Source organism: Notamacropus eugenii, chromosome 1 (genome assembly GCF_028372415.1).
Source record: "Notamacropus eugenii isolate mMacEug1 chromosome 1, mMacEug1.pri_v2, whole genome shotgun sequence".
Classification (NCBI taxonomy): Eukaryota; Metazoa; Chordata; class Mammalia; order Diprotodontia; family Macropodidae; genus Notamacropus; species Notamacropus eugenii.
The window spans coordinates 127,814,503-127,833,386 of record NC_092872.1 but is presented as its reverse complement, the minus strand read 5'-3'; the positions used below and the strand labels follow the sequence as shown (position 1 = coordinate 127,833,386).

The following is an 18,884-nucleotide window of genomic DNA, read 5'->3' as shown; positions in this document are numbered from 1 at the left end:
GGTGGGTGGAGGTCAGAACTTGGGATCTTTGATTGTAGGAATCTTGGAGATCAAGTTGGGTCAGTGGACTTAGGGATCAAGAGTCAAGATCTGTGGGTCAGGGACCAGGGTCTCTGTTCAATGATCTCTGTGCCTTCTCTAGCACCTGGACGACTGTATGAAGTGAAGCTTGTTGCTTTCAACAAGCGTGAAGATGGCTACGCAGCTGTGTGGAAAGGCAAGACAGAGAGGGCACCTGCAGCAGGTAAGAGTTTGGCTGGGTATTGGAGGTTGGCTCTCCTCCTGTTTTCACCACTTTAGCACCAGAGTCATCATTAGCGGTAGAATGGGAACTGGGACCCCAGGATCTGGATTTCCAGATGTTCCCTTGAACATTTGGAGTAGTTAGGAGAAGTCTACATGGCCTACCCTCTTGGACTGAGCCCCTCATTCTCCCCACTCCCTGTTTCCTCTCCAACAGACCCACCCGTCCAAAAGAGCCCACCCCTGCCCCCAGCCCATGTACATGCAGAGTCCAACAGCTCCACATCCATCTGGCTTCGGTGGAAGAAGCCAGACTTCACCACAGTCAAAATTGTCAACTACACAGTTCGTTTCAGCCCTTGGGGACTTAGGAATGCCTCTTTGGTCACTTACTACACCAGGTAAGGGAACAGAGAGCGTGAATATGGGTAAGGGGACCCAGGGAGTGATGGGCAGGAGATGTGGGGTGAGGGATACAGGAAGCCATCACTACTCCCTCACTTCTCCAGAGAGTAAAGATGATCAGGGGGCTATAACCAGGGCCATCATGTCCTCTGGAACAGTGAATGTGTAGGAAAAGAAAAGGAATCCCTCCTGTACTTAGTACTTGAGTACATGTTACAGAACAATGTCTTCACCATTGTGGGAGCTCCCAGTCTGTTGAAGGGGACATAATATCTGCCTCATAGAGGAGGGGACAGGATATACATATACCCACATATAGTGATGACAAAATCATGTTGAGAGAGGATAGGTCAGGCATTGCACTGTTTGGGTATAAAATAAAAGCTGGGTTAACCTATTGAATGTGCCCAGAGGAGGTAACTTAGAGTTGAAATTTCAAGTAAGAAAATAAATGCAAATGTGAATGTACCCAGGGTTCCTATCACTGGTGTGACCGGGGCAGGGCACCCTTGTGCCAGAGCTGAGTGCTTGTAGAAGTCTCTGCCTCAAGGAGGAGAGTGGGGGACTGGTTGGACAGGCTCCAGTGATGGGCGGGGGTCAGTCTCAGTGCTTAGTGGAGTTCTTGCCTTGACAGCTCTGGTGAGGACATCCTCATTGGGGGGCTGAAGCCATTCACCAAGTATGAGTTTGCAGTGCAGTCCCACGGCGTGGGTGTGGATGGCCCATTTGGTTCTGTCGTGGAACGTTCTACTCTGCCTGACAGTGAGTAACTCCATAACTGCCTCCCTCATCCCCTTCATTCTCTCCAGGTCCCTAGTCTCTTTTCAGGGCCTGAGTCAGCCACCTTGAGATTCTTGATGACAATGACTTTATGGTGTAATAGAAAGAGTTTACCTGCCTTGGAGTCAGGAGTTCTAATCTCGGCTTGCCCACTTACTAGCTTATCTAACTCAACTTTGGAAAGTCACCTACTCTCCCCAGCCCTCACTTTTATCACCTGTAAAATGGGAATGATAATCTTTGCCTTCCTCACAAGGATGTTAGGAGGGTCAAATAGGAAAAGGGAACAGACAAGTTTCTGTAAATGATTTCTTCAGCCACGGTCAACTGAAAGGTGAAAAAGATACCATTTGCTGGTGTGTTTCCTGTTTGTGGATTTTTTTTATTTGACCTAGAGAACAAAGCAGTGGCTCTTCCTCCAAGTCTTTGCCTGTGTAAGACTCCCCCGGTATGTTAAGATGATACAACATTTTTGGACAGAAGTAAACACAAGGATTGTTTTGTACAGTGAATTTTCTGATTATTAACATCCAAAAGGACCTGAAACTAAGATTTATTTTCAGTTGAATTCAGTAAACATTTATTAAGTGCCTGCTATGTTCCAGGCACATACAAATATGAAAAAGACAGTCCCTGCCTTTGAGGAACTTATGATCAAATGGGAGAAGATCCTGAAAAGCTGGGGGTGGGGTGTGTTACGGAGGAGAAGAGCGAAGAGATGCCTGGCAGGGGCATGTTGTTTTGTGCAGTGAAAGTCAAGCAGAACTGCTGATGGAGCATGGAGTTACCAGGAAGGCTGTAAGCCCTCTATTGAGGAAGGCTTATGCTGGTCAAAGGTATTCACTTTGTCATGGAACAGATCTATCACAGAATACAAATTGAAGAAAAAGTTCTTATGCTTAGAGAAGTCATATAGATGCTTCCCTTTGTGCATAGAATCCTATCAAGATTTGGAGCATTACAGAGACTTTCTGGATGAAATCCATGACCACTCAAGAGTTTGACCTGAGCATCCACTCAGGAAAAACCAAATGGATGAAGATGTTTATCGTTCAGATTATGACATACATTTAGACAAATAGAGCTCTTCTGTCATATATCTACCTATCTACATCTATATACAGTGATATTTTGGATAAGATATGTATATATGACAAAGTGTAAATGGATAATGAGTTCAGACCCAAAGCAAATAAAAGTGGAAAAGCAAGCTGAATTGCCTTCAAGAAGTTGCAAAGCTCCTGTAAGGACCTCAAACTTCTCCCAGAAATAAAGGCCCATCTGTTTTATATGGATAGTCTAATAGCCTACTTTTCTAAATGATTTCAAGTCATGGAACACAGCCTCCAAAGAATTAAAAGTGAAGATCACTCAGAGGCCAGTAGAGAGACACATGGTAGGTGGTAGCTGGCCATAACATATGAAAAATAAGGAACTTTGAAGAACTAAAGAAAGATGTCATTCGGGAAACATATGATGGAAAAAAGAAAAGTGGGCTGAGCATGTGGTAAGAGCAGGATAATATGTATGTACCACTAGTACCTGTGCAACACCAAGAGAAATTGAAGAAGGCTCTTAGGACCATGGGTTGGCCCCTTGCAGTAAACTTATTAGAAGACATGGGCAAGAATTGCACAGGATAGACGGGGATGGATGGATTTTCTGTTTGCATTACTAGAGGAAAGATCCAGATTAAGATGAACACAAATATGAATCTTCTTTCAGAGATGATATTTGTCTGTGGATCCTAGAGCATCACTATACCTGAAGAATAAAAATTGTGGATGACCCAAAGGTCAATAGAGAGACAAATGGCATATTTAAGTGGCTCCAGCATCTTTTCAGTAGTGAGACTTGAGCATTAAAAGTAGTATAAAATATGTCCTATGATCAGAAAACAAGGTAGGCCAGTCATTTATCAAGGGCAAGGAATGACAGATGGATAGCCCAAGTGCTACATTGGTACCTAGGAAATATTTTAAACGACCTAAAGGAAGACTTCACAGTGTGGTGGAAAAAACAGTAGATTTGGAGTTGAGAACCTAGATGCAAGTCTCAACTCTTCATTTACTGCCTGTTGACCTCAGGCAACTTACTTAATTTCTCTGGTTTCTAGTTTCCTTGTCTATAAAATGAGGGAACTGAAATACATCAGATCTAAGATCCCTGCAAGCTCATAATCTATGATCCATGTCTTCCCATGATCTACTGGCAACATACTGAGTTGACTCCCTGTGGAGGAGTATGGAAATATACCAGTCAACAAACATGTTTTATGAATTTACTATGTGCCACACACTGTGTTTGATGTGGGGCTACAGATACAAATGTGGGACAGTCCCACTCTCAAGAAATTTTATTCTGCTGGAAGAATACACCATAGATATTGATCAGTAAATATAGAATGTATGCAAACCATACATCCAGTGATAAGGAGGAGAATACACCATGGATGTTGATAAGTAAATATAGAATGTATGCAAAGCATATACACAGTGATAAGGAGGAGAATACACTGTGGATATTGATAAGTAAATATAGTGATAGGAAGGGGGACATTAACCACTAGAGGAACCAGGAAAGGCCTTTTCAAGAAACTGGCACATGAACCAAGCCTTGAAGGGCCCTGAGAGTCAGAAATGAGGAGAGAGCATGGCCACTATGGTGGATAGTCTATGCAAAGATATGGAGGCTGGAGTTGAAAGTTGTCTGTGGGGACCAGCAAGCAGGCCATTTTGACTAGAGCAATAGTTCTCAAACTTTTTTTTATAAATTAATTTGTTTTTAGTTTTCAGCATTCACTTCCATAAGTTTTACATTTTCTCCACCTCTTTCCCATCCCCAAGACAATGCAAGTGATCCAATATAGGCTCTACATGTAAATTCCTATTAAACATATTTTCACATTAGTCACGTTGTATAGAAGAATTAGAACAAAAGGGAGGAACCATGAGAAAGAAAAAACCAAAACCAAACAAAAAGGAAATAGTCTGCTTCCATCTGCATTCCGACTCCATAGCTCTTTCTCTGGATGTGGATGGCATTTTCCATCATGAGTCCTTTGGAATTGCTTTAGGTCCTTGCATTGTTGAGAAGAACTAAGTCTATCAAAGTCAGTCATGGCACAATGTGACTTGCTGTGTGGTCCTCAAACTTTTGATCCCAGGACCTTTATATGCTCTAAAAAAAATTCTTGAGGACCCCAGAGAACTTTGGTGTATGTGGGTTGTAGCTATTAATATTTATCATGTTAGATATTTAAATATCTTAGTATTATTATGAAAACATTTTTGGTGTCATGGACCCCCTGAAGGATCCCTTGATCTCCAGGTACCCAGAAGTCCCCAGAACACACATTGAGAAACACCACAGGGTGTGTGAGAGGGAGCCATGTGGAATCAGCATGGAAAGATAGGCTAGAACCAGATTGTGAAAGGCTTTAAATGCCAAACAAAGGAATTTGTATTTTATCCTCCAGAGGAAAGGAAGTCATGGGAGCTTCTAGAGTAAGAAAGTGACCTGGTCAAATTGTGCTTTAAAACTATCAATTCCTCCTCTGTGCAGGCTGGATTGGAAAGGAGAGACAGTAGATGCAGGGGGACCAATATGGATGGGGGAATCACCAGCTCAGTTATAATCTGTCCCATTCTATCCTGGGATCAATTAGAGCCCCGAGACACTAAATGAAAATACAGCCCTACGCAAACATTAGGGAAGGGAGTAAGTGTTTACTGAACACTTACTATGTGCCAGGCACTGTACAACAACCCTGGGAGTAGGTTCTCCTTTTACAGTTGAACAAACTGAGGAAAACAGAAGTTAAATGACTTTTCTAGGGTCACACAGCTAAGATGCATCTGAGGTCAGATTTGAACTCAGGTTGTCATGACTCCAGACAGTGCTTCATCCACTGTACCACCTGACTGCCTCTGGCTGTGGTAATGGTGTATATCCATATCTGAGGCTTCAGTAGTGTTTGGATTTCTCTCTATTAATGCAGATTGAGAATTCAGCTGTAATATAGGTTTAGGGAGTCATCTGAAATGGAGATGAAGTGCCTTGCTCAGTGCTGGTATGAGTCAGACCCACTGAGTTTGAAGCTGGACCTTCCCCTCTCCAACCACTGCACTACACTGCTCTCATGACAATGGTAATCATAACTCATCTGTCACATTTACACTTTCCATAGGACCTGCTCAGAAAGTCCTTTAGCGGTTTTTGAACTTCAAAATGTTATTAACAGGCTGACAACATGACAGAATCCATCTGTAAAATGGCATTTAAAGGCAAATTAAATTTTCTTAGCACTGCTGATAGGGACTGGACACAGGCTTTTATTGTATAGAGAACTCCCAGATCAGGAAAGTCCCTCTACCAATGCAAGCTGGCCACCTTCTCTGTAACATATAGTCTTAAAAGAGTTGCCCAGAGCAGCAAAAGGTGAAGTGATTTGTCCAGCAAATACATATCAGTGAGAAGACTTGAACCCAGGTTTCCTGACTTTGAGGCCAGCTCTGTCCATTATGCCAAGCTGCCTGCTTCTCTTGGACTGGCTGATATGGGCCTCAGTTCTGCTGAATGTAGTGTCCTAAGGTTGGTTGATTTGTTGATCACTGGATAGGAAATAAATTGTACTGTGTACTATTGTGTGATTTGGTTATCCAAAACTTCAATAAATTTGAATCTCAATGTCATGCACAGCTCATTTCTATTATGTCTGTACTTGCAGGTTACATTTCCATTATTTGGAAAGTGCAGAAGGATTACATGGAAACTCTTTGTTTTCCGAAGTACTTTGATAGACATGATCCTTATTGAAACCTTATGAAGATGTTACTGTTTTACATTACTGTTACTGTTTGTTTACTGTTTCCCATCTGTTTTACAGATGGGAAAACTGAGACCCAGTGAAATGAATCTAAAGATTCACCAGGAAGTTAGTGACAGAGTCAGGACTAGAATGCACTCAAGTCACTTAACTTCAGACCATTACTATTTCCACTATAATACACCATATATCCCTGTACCCCTGTCTCTTGTTCCACAGTCTGTAGGGTCCTTTATGATGCCTCTTCCCATCTAGTAGGTGGTCAGCATCCCTTTCTACTTCCTTTAATGCCACGCCCCCCTTCAATGTTTAAGCCTTAGTTACTGTGCCCTTTACTGTTTTCCCCTTCTAACTTTTACACAGGGCCCTCAACCCCTCCTTCTGACCTTCGCCTAAGCCCTCTCACCCCATCTACAGTTCGACTCCGCTGGTGTCCGCCGGTGGAGCCCAATGGAGTGATCGTGGAGTATCTGATCCTTTATAGCTCCAACCACTCAAAGCCTGACCACCTGTGGACTCTGCTCACTACAGATGGTGAGTGGCTGGGGTCTCCCAGCCCACAAAGTCTTCTCAGGCAGCTGTAAGCTGTCCCATCTCTTCCATCTTCCTCCACAATAGGCCCAGATGTTGATTCATCTTTAGGGGGGAACTCTCCAGCTCATTTCAGAGCTTAGGAAATTCTTTCAGCTGTTTAACCAAAGCCTGTCTTGTTGTTGATGATTTAGTTAGGAGCAAGATGCTGGGGTGGGGTGGGGAGTGGTGAGGCTGGTTTGAACGCCTCCTTGTGAAACAGGCGCAGAGGTTGACTGATGGGGGTGTGACAGGGGTGGGGAAAAGTAGCAGAGCTTTTCAGAAGGCTTCTTTCTATGACCATCCCCATTCACCACCAGCCAACACTTCTGTCTCTGCTTTTCATGCTCTCCCCTAGGAAACATCTTTAGTGCTGAGGTACATGGGCTGGAAAGTGATACTAGGTATTTCTTCAAGATGGGAGCACGGACAGAGGTGGGACCAGGGCCATTCTCTGGTCTGCAGGATGTTCTCACACTGCAGGAGAAGCTTTCAGGTATGGGTTGGGGAAGGGGAGAGAACATATTTCACAGGGCTTTAGAGGAAATAGGGAGGGATATCCAGAAGGAACCTAAGACATATACCTTTCAGGAACTAGTTCTGAAATCACAGAAGACTTGAACAAGTGACATCCTTCTCTTCCCCTACCCCAAGGTCATTTCACCTAGTCTCTTATGTTGAGACAAGATTAACCCTGATTCATTTTAGGCAATTGCCCTTCTGGTTTGATGAATAGATTAGTTTGATTGAGAGACCTGTTTCAATCTGGAGGCTTTTTGATTCAGGAGATCTCTTTGGTAGGAAAACTAATTCTAACTGAGGGTCTCATTTGGTGGTGGGATCTAGGGACTAAGTTAGTTTAGGACTCTGGATTGGTGGGAAGACAGATTTCATTAGGAGGCCATTTGTTGTGGGGGGAGGGGGTTAATGGCTTCATTTGGAGACCAGTTTGATTTGGCAGGCAAAGGGAGGGCAGTTGTTTCACTGGGAGATTGATTTAGAATATTTTCCAGAAATGTCATCTTCTGGATGTCCAGGGCATGCCAAAAGTCCCATGGTAGACCAGGGCTGGGTTAAGGACTCTTCCAACCTGACCTGTTTGACATGTTGCCAAAAATCAGTGTTACCCATGTTTATATGTTAAGGACGTATTCTGGGTCTTCCCATGGGAGATATAAGGACCCTCAAGATATCTTAAATGCCAGGAACTTTCTACAGACTATGGTATTGTGATTGCCCAGTCTCTCTCTTCCATCTTCCAGATGTCCTGGATGTGCACTCGGTCACAGGCATCATTGTGGGTGTCTGCCTGGGCCTCCTCTGCCTCCTTGCCTGCATGTGTGCTGGCCTCCGAAACAACTCCCACAGGTGAGGAGATGAGATAGGGAATGAGGTGTATAAATCAGAGGTTCCTCAGCCTTTCTCCTCTTTCTCCTCCTCCTCCATAAAACATAACCCCGAAGAGTGACCATCAGTCAACAAGCACATAGTGAGTGCTTACTGTATGCTAGACATTGTTCTAAGAATTGGGGATACAAAGAACCCCAAAAAACACAGGTCCTTCCCTCAAGGCACTTGTATTCTAACGGGGAAATGTAAGTAGCTTCCACAAAAGGTTTAGATAACTCCTGGATGAGAGCCTAGGGATGGATATCCTTATAAGAATTCCCTTATAAAAGGAATAGTGTGTTTGGAGATAACCCTAGCTTGAGATGATATCAAGGAGTGAAATCATGACCTCTCTCCAAATGGTCCTGGGACATCCGCATCCAAGATCAGACGCTGGACTGGAGGAACCATTAATGATGATTATCAAATGGAAGATGGAGTCTGGAAGCATCCACTATTACTTTGAAGGGTCTGCCCCAGAATTTCTTTGGTCATACCCCCCATCCATCTTCATTGTCACTGGTTCACTGGCTCCAGGGTCTTCTCCAGTCATCTTGATCTATATCTGGCCACTGGACCCAGGTGGCTCTGGAGGAGAAAGTGAGGCTGGTGACTTTGCACAGCCCTGTCTCACTTGAATTCAATTCGCTTACAAGTTATGGCATCACCTCCATGATGTCGTGGTCCTCTTTGAGAACCAAGGACAAACAATAAAAAACACTGGTTCCTTCTAGGTTCCTTACCCTACACCCTATTTTGGTGGAGAGGATCTCAATGACATGATGACATCACTCTCCATAGGACACAATTGATGAAAGCAGACAAAAGAAGCTTTCTCCCTCCTCCTTTGTCCTCTCTGTCATCTTGGATCAGCATTTAAGGAAGAGATTAGAAAAAGAGAAGGGGCTAGAGGAAACAGAAAAAGTTGATATTATGTGTTTCCAAGTTGAATAATTCCCTTAGGTACACAGTTACCTAGTAAAATACAGCCCTGGCTAGCCCTTCGGGTCAATGAGATATTTGGCCTCAGCCAGTGGGGATAGACAGAAAGAGGAATCAGCACTTCCTTCTGTCTAGCTTTGGGGCTTAATCTGAAATCAAGGGAATGTGAATCAAGTTAAAGGCATCTTCTTTTTTAATTTATATTTTTCTTTTAATAAATTTATTTTAAACTTTTAAAAAAAAATTTTTAGTTCCAAATTCTGTCCCCACCTCTGCTCCTACCCATGCCCATGTAGGAAGACAAGCAGCATGTGAAATTATGCGAAGTATATTTCCATATTGGTAAGGTATCTTCTTTATCCAAGACAGACTCTACCACTTCCTTCTCTACCATCCCTCACCTCACCCCAGCCTGGGTTCAGAAGAGAGAGCTTTTCCAGGATAGGTGGGAAAGGGACAATGGCTCCCACGTGGAGATGCCATCCATTCACACAGACCAGGTTAGGTAAAATCATAGATTTAACCTGGAAGAGCCTTCGAGGTCACTGAGTTCATTTTACGGATGAAGAAACGGAGATTAAGAGAAGTTAAATGACTTGCCCAGGGTCACACAGATAGTGTCTGAGGCAGGATTCAAATCCAGGTCCTTCTAAACCACATTCATCACTCTATCTACTCCTCCATAATGATAGAATCTGGTCTTTGTCTTTGGACCTATCCAGTTGTTAGGACGATGATTTTCTGCTTCAGATGTGGCTTAGAATAGATCATTGCTGAGGACTCTTCCAACTGAGAAATTGTTTCTTATTGGAAATGAAATAAAAACATGAGAATTCTTCACCAGGGGAATATATCATAGTTCATTCGGGAGCCACTTCAAAGATTTATGATCCATTTGCTCAGACTCCAATGGCTTCTGGATTTTTTCAAGATTTCTACCTCTCTACACACACACCTCAAACACACCCTCTTATTCCTTTGCCTTTTTCTCCAACTCTCTTCCTCCACAGGGAATCGCTCCCTGGCCTGACCTCTCCCACTGCTGAGAACCCTCGACTTTACTCCCGTGCCCAGCTGGGTCCACCTAGTCCACCTGCTGCCCATGAGCTTGAGTCCCTCGTATGTCCTCACCCTCGGCTCCAGGATGGATCCCTCTCTCCTTTTCCAGATTTCGATGAGGGAGCTGAAGTGCACAGCCTCATGGGTGGTGGTATTGAAGGTCGAGCCCACACCAAGAGAAAGGTGACATTTGGGGACCCTTGTCCACAAGAGCCCCAGGTTGACCATATCCCCAACAGTTTGGTGGCTTCCTCAGACTACTCCTATGTGTCAGTTCTCTCCTAGGACACCAGGGGGTGGCAGAGTACAGCATGTGCTAAGTAATAATTTCCTTTTCCTCTGGGCCAGATGTCAGTGGAGGAAGAGAAAGCAGATGGGCCACCATCCCTCTGGCAAATTTGGCCAATTTGGTTCTCACAGAGTGGGAAGGCTCCATATAGACACCATGGATAACACTTAGTGATCATGAGCCCCACCCAAAAAAACTGGGATGACCTCCAAGGTCAATTCCTCCCCTCCCCAGTAGATTCAACTTCTTGTTAGTCCTTCCTTCTACTCTACCCACTGCCTCCCCTGCAGACAGTGATCACGTCTGAAATGGGTTCAATAGCAAATGGCATAAACTTAAAGTAGGAATATAATGTTTTGGATCCTAATCAGTCACCCAAACTTCCTCCCTTCCCCCAAAGCTCTGATTCCCTTATCGTGCCCCACACCTCCACTTCAGGCTCTGGAGATTTAACCAGATGCCTTTCCCAATGTAAAACAGATCCCTCTCCTTTCCTATCCTGTCCCCTCCCACACATTGACCCCTGCCCTAAAGTCTCTCCCAGTAGAGCCATTCCTAACATCTTTCCCATCAGGAAAGAGCCAGTCAGCTTGATCTCCTAGTTTTTATCCTCTATATTTTAAGGCCCATGCAAAAGCACATCTTTCACCTATAAATTGCACCTTTCAGGCTCCCTCACACACTGCTTCTGTTCACTCCATCCCTTCCCTGTAGCAGAATCTAGCTTTGACTTTGAACACTGACCAGTCTTTTACCCTTTACCTGCAGGTCACATGGGCTCAGTCTGGAGGGCTGAGCTGGTCAGGAACCTGGGCTGGATGTGGGACACCTCAGACAGGGGCTAACCCTGCTCTGACCCAAGCCCTGCTACCCCCAGCTGGAGCAGGGCAGACCTTGCTACTTCAGGCCCTGATGTATGATGCCATGATGGTTAGTGTATATGGCAAAGTGGGAGTGGTGAGGGTTTGGCTGCGCATTTGGTGGGTAGGAATAGCCCTCATCTGGTATCACCCATTAACTCTTTTTTTGGGATAAAGAGGTATCTCATTATCTAAACCTGTTATCTAGAAGTCCATGGGATTCATGAATTACCTAGATTCCAGGAGTCTTCCCCTTGAAATGAATATGTTTATGGAGAAGGACACATGGATATATAGGCAGAGTTTCTGAAAGAAGTGGGTTTCATTTGGGGACCTCTTTGCACCTCTTTCCTCCAGCCTAGGTTGCTCAGTGTATTATAAAGGTACATGAACCTCCAGACTGGCCTCAAAACTATATGGGCATGTTTGAGACCTCACAATCTCAGCCTCCTCCCCCCTCCAGTTTGGTTCTGGAGTTCCTCTCCAGAGGACATGGGGATTGGGACAACTGACGTCTATCTCCTAGCCGTACCTGTTTGATGCATGTCCAAATGATTCTGATTTTTATAGCACGTTCAGGTTTTAATGAGAAGGCAGAATGGAGTACTGGAGTCAGAAGACCTGAATTTAATCTGTGTTCTGCTATTTGGCCCCTATGTAACTTTGATCAAGTGACTAAATCTTCCTGGGCTTCAGTTTTCTTATCTGTAAAAAGAAAATTGGATGAGATGGTCCTTAAGTCCCCTAGAACCTATGAGCCGAGAATGACAATGAGCTTTCTTCACAATTCTGTAAGATAGGTTATTATCCTTATTTTACAGATGCGGAAACTGAGTCTCAGAGATGTTAAATGATTTGGCCTTGGTTACAAAGCTAGTATTGAATCTGTGACCGTAAGCCTAATACGTGTTCCACTACAGTGACTGCCTTTCCATGTGTAGTGACTTCTGTGTATCCCACAGGGTCTGGTGGTTACTCTGGATTCCCCTCCCCCCGTGATGGTTATTCATTGTCCCTCCCCAAAATCTGGGGTATGACAACCATTTCTTATCCCTCCACTCCGAGATATGGTGGTCCCTTGGTGTTCTTCTCAGCGTGTTCACTTTTTATATTTTGTGTTCTTTGTCCCTACCAGAGCGATGGAAGAAAGAAACCTCTTTCATCCTGCAGAAACCAAGTGGAGGCAGATGTCATTGTTCACTCTGACTTCTCAGCATCCGAAGGGCACCATGATCCGGAGCTCTATGACCCAGAGTCTAGGGACCCCACACCCACTGGGTCTCCAGCCTCCCCCTCCCATATCAGTGAGCTGGGGCTGGAAACAGACTGGCCAAGTAGAGACCTGGGAGGAGGTGAGCTAGAAGCCTCAGGGCTGGACAGACAGACTCACCAGTCAGAGGCAGCTAGTGTCCAAGACCTCTGCAATGGCTTTCCCCAGCATGAAGATGCACTGGAGAAAGTAGTCACTGAGTATCCTGACACCTACAGGGGTGGGCAGCTGATCAACGGATCCCCTACCCTTTCTGGACAACCAGACGGCCTTCAGAGTGGTTCCTCTGGCCTCCACTCAGCCACTACAACTCAAAGTCTATGGCCCTGATTGGCAAAACTTGGCATCTATTGGATCTGGACCATGTGAAACAGCATTTGCATTTGTGCATATATGTGTGTACCTCCTCCTCACTAAGCCATGTGGAGACCTCCCAGGGGGTGCCCTGGACTAATTAGATCCCACACCCTAGGAGCCTCCTCTTCCTAATGTGCCTCACTTCTTTTAGGCAATCATGCCTTCCTGCCCCCTTAAGATCTAGGCTCCGTTCCACGTTATGAGACGTGTGCTTCTGCAGACCCAGGCACCCATGGAGATGCACACATTTGGTTAGTGGGTCAGGAGGAAGAGTGTTGTATCTGTTGGGGAATCATGAGCATCTTCTACCATTGGCTTTGCTCAGTGCTTATGAGAACGAGGAGTAAATGGGTTAGTCAATATTCTTTCTAGGACAGTCTCCGGGAGCACCTCCTGTTGCTATGGCCTGCCAACCTTTCCATGACTCCACATCTTTTATTACACACTCTGAGAGTGTCTCTAACACCCTGTCTTAGCAAGACAGTGCCACCCCTACGCTACCTCCCTTCTGGCTGGGGGTAGGTAGCTCCAAGTAGGTTCAGGTGCCTAACGTTCTAGGTGCATCTCCTTCCTGCCACCCATTTTCCTGCTGTGTGTGCAAGTGACTCTGAGTCCTCTCTGAACAACTTTGTTTTATTTTATTTCAAGCAAAGCCTGGTTTTATAGCCACTTGCTAGTCTCTCTCCCCATGTCCTGCCTCTCTCCTTCCCTTTTTCTTCTTCCTACCTATCCTCCTCATCCTCTTTGTGTCTCCCTACGTGCTCCTGTCCTCTTTCCTGCCTCTCTGTCTCCCTTTGCCCCCCTGTCCTATCTCTTTCCTGTCTCTTACTCCCTCATCTTATTTCCCTCTCCTCTCTCCTTTCCTTCATCCCTTCTGTGTCCCTCAGACTTTCCCTCTTGTCCCATTTTCCTTCCCCTCTCCTCCCTTCTCTGCCCCATGCCCATTTCCCCCTTACTCTTCCGTCTCTTACCTTCTTCCCTGTAAATGTCTTCCACCTCTCCTTAGTTGTTGCTCTCTCTTTCCTGTCTTATCTTTCTCTACCTTCACACTTCTCCCCTTTTCCTACTTTCCCACTTTCTCTTTTCTCTTTCATCCCCTATCCGATGTATCTCCCGCATTCTCTATTTCTCTTCCCTCTTTTTCCCTCTTTCCCTCTCATCTCCTCCTTCCCTCTCTTCTCTCTTTCATCTCTCACCTTCTTCACCTCCTTTTTCCCTCTCTCATCTCTCTCACCTCCTGTTCTATTCTACTCTTTCCATCTTTTCCCTGTCCTCATTATCATCTCCCCTTACACTTCTCTTGTGGTTGGTTTTAAATTTCCCTCCTCACAACAGGACTACCTCACATCTGTTTCAGAGGCTGAAGTGATTCCCCTGCCCCATCCATCCATAACTGGTTCTTGTATCACTTTTCTCTAAAGATGCAACTGTGCCCACTGCAGTGACTTTAAAAAACCACAGCCATCTGCCTGTCAGGTGCCTGTATGGGAGGCTCACACTTCTCTGTGCAGCATCAACCTCCCTCCTTCACCCTGGCCTTGGACACAGCTGGATTAATTCAGTTCATCCAAAAACTTTGGGAGGGGTATTTAAATTTGGGGCAGTAGTGTCATCATCTAATTTGGATGTTCACATGGTCACATTCGCCTGGATAATCAATTTTCTCTCTGATTTAACCTGCCAGTAGAGCAGGCTGTGAGAAAAGATTGGGGTGGGGAAAAGATTTCCTTTCCAAAGCAATAACTGAAAGGGGGCCATATCGCAGCTCCCAAGACCCTAAAAAGTCCAGAGTGCAGTTGCCACAGGTTTGGGGCTAACCCTGGCCAATTCTCCTACTGAAAGAACTCTACTTTTGAAACTGGACTTGATTCTAGTACCAGGAACCAGACAGATCAGTTTAAGTAGCAGTACTCCTATGGAGCACTGAACTCTCCCAGCCTTCTTTTTAAGGCTCTGCTCTCATGGATAGGAGCCCTGAAGGGATAGGCATCTACCCCCATCTTCCCTTCCCCCATGATCTGCCTAAATAGATCTTCTAAGAAAAATCAAGAGGGGAAGGGGAAGGGAGGCCAGGGTGAGAAGATACCATGTTTTGCTCCTTTGGTTTAAACTCATTTTTGAAATCATTATAGGACCTTCTACATGGTATCTGAGGTCCTTTCCATCTCCAGATCCTGTGATTCTCAACACCTAGTGCAGTGCTTGTTGTGTACTAGCTTCTTAATAAATGCTCATTGATTGATTGTTCATAGTCATGTATGCCAGCTCCCATTTCCTAGGCAGGAGGATAGACACTTGCTTTTCACTTTGACCCTTTCCCTAGGGCACTCACCACATTTGGGATTGGGTTGGGGAGAAGCTTCTCCCTGTTTGCTACTTTAAACAGAAGAGTCATAGGTTAACTCCGGTTTCTGTGCCAAATTAAGAAACAATCTTCTTTTTTTCTCCCTTAAATCATGAAATATATCCCAGAATTCCTATAGTTTCATCAGACTATTGGTGTGGAAATAGAAGGCATCTGTGTGTTTATTACATGTTTGTTTCATTCATGCTTGGAACCCTTAACCTGTAGCTCTGCTTCCCCACCCCCCTCCAAACCTCCCTATCATCACCAGCATCCCACAAAGATCATGGAGGTTGGCATTGGAGGCTGCTGAACCCAGAACCATTCATAGCGCCTGCCATTTCCAGTAGCCTTTGGAGATATATGGTTTGATTACACGGCCGTGCACATGGCTTGTTGCTCAGAAGGTTAGAATCCTTGCTTTATTTTGTTTTCATGTTTCTACCCTGATGTTTATGGCAGCAACTCAGGCCTGGCTGTATGCTTGTAGCGTGGCACTGTGTGTCCTCATTTTTCATGTCCTTGTTTAACAGGCAGTGAAATTCTGGTTTAAATTAAGTAGCTGCAAATGAGACAATTTATAACCCATTAGGTTGGGATGGAAAATTGTTTCTCAAAAGCAAATAAGTAATAAATCTGGTCTCTGCCTATAACTCATACTTGATAAGAAAGTGGGCCTGATCCTCTCCAGCATTCCAGATGCTATTTTGCTCTGCAAATGATCTTGGAAGTGCTGGCTTTGTCTCTTAAAAGTACTTACTGGGAAAGAGATTGTTGGCGCACTACAGGGTAGAGTCTCCACTCTTTTATCACTTTTCACTGATGCTGCTTTTTAAAAATGATTTTGCTTTAAGATTTCCTTCCTATGATGCATGACAAGTGTAATCAGCACCTGCCCTACTATTTATCTGTATTAGCTCATGCTGCATTATTTAATTATCTCTTTCTTTCCTTAGCAGCTTCTCGCCTCTACTCACAGATATTCTTTAGCGTTAAGATGCCAGGTTGGCAATGACCATGTATCCCTTCATTAATGAATTAATAAACTATTTTCCAAAAATGCTGCGTTCTCCACAGAAACCAAATTCAGTTTAATTCAACAAGCATGTATTAAGTACCTACTGTGTTCTAACTGAGAATACAAAGATGAAAAAAGTAAAAATCCCTGGCCTCAAGGAGCTTGCACTGGGGAGGGAGGGGGGTGCCCATAAATGGACAACTTTTACACAGATAAGTCAAAACATTTGCTTTTATTTGGATTTTGTAATTTCAGGGTGGGATGGGAGCCCAGCACGAACACCTAGAAGAATCAGGAAAGGCATCTCCTAGGAAGCGGTGCTTGAACTTGATCGTTGAAGGAGCTAGGAGTACCAGGAAGCATAATAAAAGACATAGACTATTTCAGACTGTGCAGGCATGACAAAGATTAATAATAGCTAGCATTTTCATAGCACCTACTATGTGCTAGGCGTTGTGCTAAGTGCTTTACAATTATTATATCGATTGATACTCACAAAAACCCTGGGAGGTATATTATCCCCATTTTACAGATAAGGAAATTAAGGCAAACAGCGGGGACCCCAGGGTCACAGAGCTAGTATGTCCCTGAGACTGTATTTGACTTAGGTTTTCTTGACTCTACTAGACTCAAGGCTCTATTTACCTCATCACGTAGCTGCCCTAGTAATGGAATGATGTATGGGGACCTTCAAGTTGGCCAATCTGGCTGAAATGTAGAATTAATGGGGGGGGGGGGGGTTTAAATCAGCCTAGAAAGAGAGAATGGAGTAAGATTGTAGAGGGCTTTAAAAGCCCTCACAGAGGAATTTATATTTTATCCTAGAAGCAGTAGGAAGTTAACTGGGGCTTCTTACATAGAAGAGGGACATGGTGAGACCTGCACTTTAGGAACAACAGGGTATTAGGTACCAAAAGGGTACACTGAAGAGGGGAGAGAGGAGGATATTACAATATTGGTAAGAATGTTGGCTAGAGGGGTCAGTGGCCACTTGAGAACCATGGAGTAGTATTTACAGTGGTGGAAAGCAGCTTTTCTGCCCAAGGAAACTTCTCCAAGATAAGAAATGGTGTTTTTTTGATATGGGGAAAGCATGTAGCCATAGATCGGGTGATTAAGAAGACCCATGAAGTCCAACACCCTCCTACTGTTGAGGAAACTAAGGTCCAGCATGTCAAGTCAATCAAAAGGTATTTTTTAAGTTCTACTATGCCTGGTACTGGGTATATAAAAAACAGAAGTTTGTGGTAACATCAAATTAGTGACAGAGCAAGTATTTGAAATCAGGTTTTATGTCTCCAAATCCAGTGTTCATTCCACGGTCACACAGGGAGTCAGGTTCTCTCTTACTTTACAAGCACAGAGGAAAAAAGATCCAAACTTTCTCCATAGGAATCTTCAAGGTGATCTGGGCATCAGTTCATTAACCTTACTCCTCTGTCAGCACAGCACTGAACAAGGTCTTTGGCAATGTAGAGCCTACAAACATTATTTTCTATAAAATGAGACTCCATCACTGCAACATGAACTTTATGAATTTCAAGAAATATACGTATGTGATGACTGCATTTTAGAGGTTATAAATCTAGGTTCATGTAGTTAGGGTTCTAGTCCACACGAACAAAACTAAAACATTTATTAAGCACCTGCTACATGCAGCAAGGTTGTACAGTGGATAGAGCATCTGGTCTGGAGTCAGGAAAATCTGAATTCAAATCCAGCTTAGATACTCCTAGGAGACCTGGGCAAGTCACTTAACCCTGTTTGCCTCAGCTTTATCATTTATAAAAATGAGCTGGAGAAGGAAATGGCAAACCATTCCAGTATCTTTGCCAAGAAAATCCCAAAATGAGTCTCAAAGAGTCAGACACAACTGAAACAGCTGAACAACAAGCCCTGGGCAGGCCAGGACAAAAATGAATGAGTCCCTGCTTCAAAGAGTTGACATTCTAGAAAGGTGATGATGGTGTAGCATGTATACTAGTCAGAAAATACGAAATCTGTACAAGAAAGAAAGAGTGAAAATAACCATTAGGGGCAGGGGAAGCAGAAAGAGTTTGTGCATATGGTGGCACCTGAATTGTGTTTTAGAGGAAGCTACAGTCTGTAAGCGAGAAGTAAGTAGGGAGTATGTTCCAGACATGAGGGAGAGGGACCAGGTGCAAAATCATGCAAGTGGTAGCTGAGAAAGGATGTATGAGAAACATCTAGTAGATCACTTTGACCCAGGTAGATAGTGTATGAAGAAGAGTAAGCTTCCCTAAGAAGATTGTCTCTTTTTTTGGCTTGACACATAGTAGGTGCTTAATAAATGCTTCCTGACTTGATTTGAAAGATGGTGGAAGTCAAATTGTGATTTTAAAATGTTATGGTACACCATCATCACTTCTTTGATGATTTTTGTATGTTATCCTAGAGGTCACAAGGATATTTGAAGACTTTTGAGTGGGTAGTTGATGTGAAATGTGTTTTTGGAATATTAATTTGACAGCTATGTGGATAAAGAATTGGAGAGGGGAAAAGAGTTAGG

The 18,884-nt window shown here is 44.1% G+C and overlaps 1 protein-coding gene across 3 annotated transcripts in view; it reads left to right on the top strand.

Moving 5' to 3' along the window:
- The window catches only part of IGDCC4 (immunoglobulin superfamily DCC subclass member 4), a 46,068-nt gene extending 29,672 nt beyond the window's left edge, over positions 1-16,396 (top strand). For all 3 annotated transcript variants that reach the window (XM_072614171.1, XM_072614182.1, XM_072614162.1), the window contains 9 exons: positions 143-244; positions 461-644; positions 1,283-1,410; positions 6,620-6,790; positions 7,185-7,322; positions 8,089-8,194; positions 10,168-10,399; positions 11,274-11,435; positions 12,501-16,396. In XM_072614171.1, the coding sequence (XP_072470272.1) occupies positions 143-244; positions 461-644; positions 1,283-1,410; positions 6,620-6,790; positions 7,185-7,322; positions 8,089-8,194; positions 10,168-10,399; positions 11,274-11,435; positions 12,501-12,965 (1,688 nt within the window). In that variant the 3' untranslated portion in view covers positions 12,966-16,396. The remainder of the gene's footprint in view (positions 1-142; positions 245-460; positions 645-1,282; positions 1,411-6,619; positions 6,791-7,184; positions 7,323-8,088; positions 8,195-10,167; positions 10,400-11,273; positions 11,436-12,500) is intronic.
- Positions 16,397-18,884: the final 2,488 nt, after the last annotated feature.